This window comes from Citrus clementina, unplaced genomic scaffold (assembly GCF_000493195.1).
Source record: "Citrus clementina cultivar Clemenules unplaced genomic scaffold, Citrus_clementina_v1.0 scaffold_7, whole genome shotgun sequence".
NCBI lineage: Eukaryota > Viridiplantae > Streptophyta > Magnoliopsida > Sapindales > Rutaceae > Citrus > Citrus x clementina.
Genome location: NW_006262075.1, coordinates 228,529 through 236,406, shown reverse-complemented (window position 1 = coordinate 236,406; position 7,878 = coordinate 228,529). Strand labels below are relative to the sequence as shown.

Here is a 7,878-nt window from a genome sequence, read left to right as displayed (position 1 = left end):
TTCCTTTCCTGTCGTCTCGTCTCATCTCATCTCATCTCATCAAAACCGAATCATTCACCAAAAAAAAAAAAAAAAAAAACAAATGTTAAAAGAATTCCATTTGAAGTGGCATTGTTTTCTTTTCTTGATTAATTTCTTTTTTCTTTTTCTAATTTATATTCTTAGCTGTTCTTTTCCTTTTTCATTCAGGGTTTTAAAATAACAAAAATTAAGAAAAAAAAAAACTGTTCGCTTTATGAGACCGCACGCATATTACCTACCTAATTATATGTTTTATTTTTTTCCCTTAGAGGATGGTGAAAATAAAAATATATCCGCAAAATAAAATTAGAAAAAAAAAGGAAAAAGAGAGAGAGAGAGAGAGAGGAAATTACAAAAGAATTAAGTAATAAAGAATTTCAAAATTAAAAAAACTTTCTTCACTTTTTCGCTGGTGTGGTGGCTTTATTATTATTATTATTGTTAATATTCCTTACAGCCATGGACTCTCTCTCTCACTCCCCTTCCCCTACAAAGGCTGCAACTACAAAAGGCGAACTTTTCTTCAAAACAAGTGTATTATAATAATATTATTGTTCATTAAGAATAGGCCGATAGGTTACGATATTGATTTCGAAAGCTTCTCGCATCATTTATTGTACAAATTGTCCCTTTTGAATTCCCATTTTTATTCAACCCTGTTTTGTCCATTCATTTTGATCTTTGGAGCGTTTTGATTCCTGAAAAGCAGCATTTTGACTCCTGTTCAAGTTCAACGACGGTAAGCTCATTTTTTTTTTTTTTTTTTGATTTCAGAATCACGCTCTTTTTGGTTGCTGACGAGAGTCCTAAAACCCACTTTGTGTTTTACTTCGATTTGAGTTTCCAAGTTCTGACAACGGACTGAAAAGAATTTTGCATTTTGCTTGCTTGCTTGCTGCGTGTTTTGGTTTGCGCGCATTAAAATAAGATTTGCTGCAACTGTTATATTTTTAAGTTGCCCAGACTCTCGCGAAGTTTCCTTTTCTTCTCTTCTTTTTCACGTTTGTTTGTCGATGAATTTGGTTTTGGCGGTCTAATCCAAATTCTTTTTCTGAGCAAATTTTTATTTTTAGTAAAAGAATTTAGATTGATTTATTATCATCATCATCATCATCGCTTTTTGTGTGGTTTTAATTGTCGTATTTTTAATTTTAGCTGTAATTCTCTTGCTTGCTCATGGACTGGAGAACTACTACTATTTATGATTTGACGCCTTCACTGCACATTCATTCCAGCTTTATTCCATTACGACTGTCGGCAACTTCATTTTATTTTTATTTTTATTTGAACTACATTAAAAGGTTATAGCAAATGGAGGCTTTAAATTTTGCGATTTGAGATTTTACATAATTGACTCGACGAAGCAAACACTTGGCTGGCAGTGCCTCTAGTGATAAGCTTTCATTCTAAACAAATCAGTTATTTAGTGCTTTTAGTAATCGTGAGGGTGCATTCAGTTTTTTCCTTCGATGACATGGGGTTAATTTGATTCTTCACACAGGCCGTGACTGGTATTGGGTAAAAGAATTAAGAAGTTACGCCGGGTTTATGGGGTAGATGTGGAGGCGGTAACCAAGGATTCAGAGCTTTTTGGTGGACTTTCCTGGCTGTATGGGAGGCTTATTGCACCTTTTTGACTTCAACCAGAGCAGTATGGCCAGGAAAATTCATACACATAAGAAAAATGTTGATGGTATGTATTATTTATTTCTAATGCTCTTCTATTCATTGTCTAAAGGTGCCTTATTTCCTAGACACAAACCCCCCTTCCACACACCCCCCAACCCCCGGGGCCCCCCCTCTCAAGAATGACCTGGTAGAGGGTCCTCAAAGACTTTTGTTTCCAATGAGTGGTGCTCTAAAGTTGATTGAATATTTCCTTTCTGAGTTGCAATGAAGAAGCTTCTTGATTTCAAGGAATATATGATGATCTATCCCAACAATTACGAATTTTAAGGAGAAAATTCCAAGTCAGGGATTTAAATTTGTTTTAGGATTTTTTTTAGCTCATTGTATTAACAATGGTAGTATTCAGTTTTTTTCTCAATCTTTTTGCAAATTTCCTGGCTTGGAAGAGTAATTTGTTGATTCAACTGCTGTGCAGGCCTGGAAGCTCCTCGAAATAGTTTGGAATTGCAAGCAGAAACTTCTAAGAGCTATAGTGTTCTGGGAGATGTGCCGGTAACGTTTCAATTCGTCATCTGAGTTCTAACATATAAAGGTTTTCTCATTTTGTTGAAATGTGAATCTTGTCTGTGTGGCTTTTGTGTAATGCATAACATGATGGCTGAGATTAGGCTGTTAGCTGGAAAGGACTATTTTGTCGGACTTCAAGATGTTTAGAGATGGTTCCTCTTGATTATCGAGGGCAAAACTATGTTTTGGTTTTTGACTTTTACAGTCGATTTGAGAAGCTATTTCTTTAATTCAATTCTTCGTTTGATGTAGAATAATTTATCATCTTTTGGAAGGTCTTGCCTCTCTTGTGCACGAAAGAATGACATAGGACCGGCCTTGCCTTAAGAGTTAGACATTTATATTATCTTTCACATTTTCCAGTTGCATAACTCAAATTTTCAGTGTCTTGATCAGAGTAGTTATTTTACCTTAATTTTTGCATTTGGCTTTTCTATTGCAAATCTGAGTCAGATTTAGTTCTATGAGTAAGTGAACAATTCCAATTCAATCTAGTGATGTGATTCTGATAAAATTTCTAACAATCTCTCTCTCCACTTACAACTTTAAATTTGTTTTTCCATGATTCAGTATTCTTACACACTGGAAGAAGATTGGCCTGAAAATAACTCTTATCCAACTGACGTTCCAATGAAGAAGTTGATTAATGAGGAAATATCGAAACAATCCAATAGGACTAATACCAGACAATATGCACCTAGCATTGTGGCCAGACTGATGGGTATGGACGTGTTACCACTCGAAGCAAAATCTGTAGTTCATCCAATTGGAAAAAAGAATGATCACTCGGGAATTAAGTCTTTGAAAAAGGAAAGGAATGGAAGGAGCTCAGTTGCTCATGTCCCTTCTAACCCGGCTTCTTCCAGGCAGATACAGATTGACTCATTTTACCCTTGCAGAGACAGAGAAGCTGATAGATGGAGAAGTCACCAGGATTTTGAAAAGCCGAGGCCCAGAGAACATCCACAAGAAGAGGAACTGCAAAAGTTCAAGAAAGAGTTTGAGGCATGGCAGGCAGCCAGGTTTAGGGAATGTTCAAAGTTAGCTGAACTTGAGGGCATTCCTATGCAGAAGCTTGCCCAAGAGAACCTCAACAAGGAAAAAATGGCAGTTTATGCAAGTTCTCGGATGACTGGAAGAGAGAAGCCCGGGGAACCTAAAAGTTTAGCATCAAAATCAACATCTTACGAAACACAACACCACAGACATAAATCGGAACTATTCCCAACTGGTCAAAAGGAATCCCTTCCTCTGCGAAGCAGAAGCAAAAGTATAGACTTTGAGCCAACCTACATGATGAATTATGATGACAAATGGGACAGTGCTCCCACCAGGATAGTGATCTTGAAGCCTGGTCCTGATAGGATGCATGACCATGAAGACTGCCGGACTAGTGCTTTGGACACTTTAGAGGGAAGATGTAGTATAGAAGATTTTCTTGAAGAAGTGAAGGAACGACTGAAATGTGAACTTCAAGGTAAAACTCTTAAAAAGGGTTCAGTTGCCCGAGGAAGTGGAATTGAAACCCCTTTCAGTGAAAAACCATCAGATCCAAAACAAATTGCTAGGCACATAGCAAAGCACATCAGAGAGAGTGTTTGTAGTAGGGACCTTGGAGCGAATCTTGTTCGATCAGAATCAATGGGATCATATAGAACTGAAATTCAGGCCAATGGTCCAGGCTCCCCGGAGTTCATTAACATGGGTACGAGGAGATTCCTGTCAGAGAGATTAAGGAATGTTCTTAAGAGAGAAATACATGCAGACAGTCCCGCAGTTGTCAGTGGCAGATCGAAATCTTCTGTGCTAGATAAGGAAAGAATCAGATTAAAGCAATTGGGAGACACATCATTGGCTGGAAATGAGTGGAAGCACTGGGAAATTGAGAAAGATGAACAAGAAATGCAAACCAGATCTTTCAGGCATGGAGATGACAATGGAGTTTTCAATAGAGAGTCGTCTCCGAGGAATCTCATAAGGTCTTTGTCAGCTCCTGTATCAGGAACATCATTCGGTCAGCTTCTTCTTGAGGACCGTCATATTTTAACTGGTGCTCAGATCAGGAGGAAACATGAAGCCATTGACAATTTTTCAGTAGATGTCAGAAGAAGGAAAAAAGAAAAGTTTAATTTCAGAGAAAAAGTCTCCAATTTTCGATACAGTTTTACACTTAGGCGAAGGCTATTTGGCAAGAAGATTCAGTCAATGATGGAATCTCATGGGGCTGAATATGACCATGGAAAAGATATCATGAGTGGACCAACAGTAATTATGAACGTAGGCGAAAGACACGTAAGAAAAACTTATTCTTTTATTTTTGTACTACGGAATCAAATGTCCATCTCTGGTTGCTCCAAATTAACTTGTGCTCTGATGTGGTCTTAGGAGAACTCCACTGAAGTGCCACCTAGCCCTGCATCTGTGTGCAGTAGCCCTCAAGATGATATTTGGAGGAAAACGGATTATCTCAGCCCAATATCAACACCGGATGTAACTTTGGGAGAAGACGATGCTGTACCTCAGGTTTTCAGAGACATTAGCTCTAATCTGAATGGTATGGAAACTATTCTCTCTAGAGCTTTTATGCATATTACGTCATTATGAGAGTTTTGAAGCTGCAAATGCGTGCGTGCATGCATGAATTTAGTGAGGCTTTTACTGAATGGCTAATTATCTTAGGCACCAAATGTGAACTGAAACTGTACTACTACTCAATACAAAGGCATGCTGATTTGTGAAATTCTTTTTTCTTGTTTGGTAATTTGTTGATTATACAGAGCTGCGGAGGCAACTGAATGAACTTGATAATGGGCCAGAGGACATGTCAATTGAAGAGGATGCTACTGAGTTGGAATTACTTGATTTAGAGGATCAAGCAGAAGCTTACATACAAGACCTACTTGTTGCTTCTGGTTTTTATGACGGCTCGTCTGACAAATCTTTATCTAGGTGGGACCCGCTTGCAAAGCCTATCAGCAGCGGTATCTTTGAAAAGGTGGAAGAATCTTACAGAAAAGTGGCCGAAGAGAATGACAATACGTTAAAGGATCACATTGAGAAGAAGGCAGAGCGCAGAATTTTACTAGATTTGTTGAATGAAGCACTCTCGACGTTGCTGGGACCGCCTGTGACCATGTCTAGCTTCAGGAGGAAGATTATTAATTCTTCCATGTTGCCACCTCCACGTGGAAGAAAATTATTGAATTCAGTATGGGAAATTATTAGTGTATATTTGTACCCTCCAGCTGACAGATCTTACCACGCTCTTGATAGCATGGTGGCACAGGATTTGGGATTGACCCCTTGGTCTGGCTTGATGGATGAAGAGATTAATTCTTTGGGGAGGGAAGTGGAGTGTGCCATCGTCAGGGAATTGATTGAGGAAATTCTGAAGGATATGCAATTGTAATGGTTCCATTACCTGACGTATTGACATCATAAGAAGTGATGATTTTCATGGTCAGTAGCCAAGGGGCGAACCCAAAACAGCAAAGAAAAGAAGGCTTGTCAAAGGACGGCTAGTTCATCGGGGGTGGGTATACGCATGATTACTTACACGGTAGTGTTAAACTAGATATTTTTAATATTTTCATAACAGGAACGAGTTGTTCCGAGTTGTTGATGCGGGAGTCGGCATGTGCATGTATGTATATACGTTGTTCATTGGTGTTTGTAGAATAGGATTGGATAACTAATTATCGAGGCTATATGTATGTATTGTATGTGCAATGCCAGAGTATAATTAGGTGTTTCTATTATTTATATGACCGCTTGCTGGATGGCTATCATCCAGTCTGATGTTTGAACGTTCCAAGATATTAGTAAATACACTACAGGGAGAAGCTTTGCTTATTTCACACACTTATCCCAGCAAATCGATATGCCTTCTTCAGTGGCGTTCCTCTTATTATTTTCTGTGTTGCGGCATCACCGAGATGCAGCTGCTGGTACCACCACACGAATTGCATGATCACAAGTTCATTGGTGTTTGTTGCTTTAACATAATAAAGATGTTACCGATTCACATACGTTCATGTTGTTCTTGTTAACGTGTCTCAACAAAGAACATGATTGGAATGCTGGGCACGACAACAGTACCGGACTGTTGAATTCAGACAATGACATATATATCTGACAACAGTAATGACTGATTGAGGGAGTCTGATGATGAACTCGAACTCGTGATCGTTGCTGCTGCCTGTATACTGTATATTGATTATTAGGCTTGTCCAAAGCCATTCGCAATGTATATAGTTTCCAGTCGACGAGTAGATGAAGATCGCATCAAACATTAATTTAATTTTAATTAATAAATATAATCATTATGTAATTAATTTTTTATTTTTATTTGTGTCTAGGATAAGCTATCATAACTCATTTTATTTGGAAAAATGGTCCCTCGATCGAGCAAAGGCAAGGTAAAGGCCCACAATGCAATTATGTATCATAACAAATAGGATAATTCACCTCCAAATAGTAAATAGTGCAAATGAACTGGGGCGACCGGGGTGCTTTGCTTTTAATCTTTGCAGTGTAGTTGTAGATTTGTAATGATCCGCTTGTTTGGTTACAACAAATCATTCTTTTCTTATGGTGCATTAAGAATCCAAGAAAACGAAAGACCCCAAAAGAATTCTATAATCATAACTTGGGTTCGATCAATCAATCAAATTTCAAATCTACGAAAGAATGAAATATATAAAACTAGTCTATAAAAAAAGTTTTTCATATGTGGATGCTAAAAGACAAGAAAAAAAGGATTTTAAACACTAAAAGATAAAAAAGTAATACATTAATATATATATATATATATATTGTTTTGTTGGCATAGTTCATAATGCACCGAATTCATATATTAGCGTCCACAATAATAAGCTCCAAATAGAACAGCGACATTAATTCTAGAGACTAGAGATTATACCATAACAGTTTGTCATGCCCGGCTTAATTTGCGGGCGTTTGGGGTCCGCTGGCGTAGGGGCCACATCCACAGACCAAAACTAAGAAACTTTTTCCTATATTATATTGCTCCACAGTCCACACCACTGTTAGCCTCCTTCCTTCCTAATCCTACAGCATCATTCATCTTAATTCTCTCCAAACTCAACTTTACTTCCCACCAACGAAATCCGGAACAAACAATACAACATGCATGCACTTTGAATTTTGTCAATCTGTGCGCCGGCGTGTTGTTAAATGTGTAAGCCACACGTACAGCACCAGCAGCAATATGGCATTGATTTTTCATCAATCGATCGATCTAAAGCATTAATTTCTTTCTTTCTTTCTTTCTTTCTCCTTTCTTTGACGTTATTGATGATAAAAATGATTCGGTTCTCTGCATTGACTTGTGGAAATGAGCCTGGTTTCAGACTCTCTCAACTTTTGACCCGGTCACGAAACGACCATGCGTTTTCGGTGCACATGCAAATCCCTAATTTTTCCAAAAGAAAAATTGAACTCACACATGAGAGCCTTGTTAAAAATCCCCCAAAAGGGTTTTGTCAAATCAATGAATCTAATCACAGGAGGCGGGATATAAGATCACATTAAGACGAATCCAAATTCATCACGTCGAGCATGCATGCACGCACGCACCAATCACAAATAACATCTCTCACATGGTATCAATGATCAACAATCACATGCATGGATGGACAT

The 7,878-nt window shown here is 38.0% G+C and overlaps 1 protein-coding gene across 4 annotated transcripts; it reads left to right on the top strand.

Annotated features, from left to right (window-relative positions):
• Nucleotides 1-463: 463 nt before the first annotated feature.
• LOC18037504 lies at nucleotides 464-6,096 on the top strand. 4 transcript variants are annotated; one of them, XM_006425217.2, is made up of 6 exons: nucleotides 464-760; nucleotides 1,523-1,714; nucleotides 2,126-2,202; nucleotides 2,788-4,509; nucleotides 4,603-4,771; nucleotides 4,995-6,096. In XM_006425217.2, the coding sequence occupies exons 2-6, from the start codon at nucleotides 1,633-1,635 to the stop codon at nucleotides 5,624-5,626; spliced, it is 2,682 nt and encodes an 893-aa protein (XP_006425280.1). In that variant the 5' UTR covers nucleotides 464-760; nucleotides 1,523-1,632; the 3' UTR covers nucleotides 5,627-6,096. The 4 variants fall into 4 exon arrangements, with proteins under 4 accessions (XP_006425280.1, XP_024036292.1, XP_024036294.1 ...); XM_024180524.1 differs by lacking the exon at nucleotides 464-760 and having other exon boundaries at nucleotides 1,421-1,714; XM_024180526.1 differs by lacking the exons at nucleotides 464-760; nucleotides 1,523-1,714 and adding an exon at nucleotides 1,973-1,991.
• The last annotated feature ends 1,782 nt before the right edge of the window (nucleotides 6,097-7,878 follow it).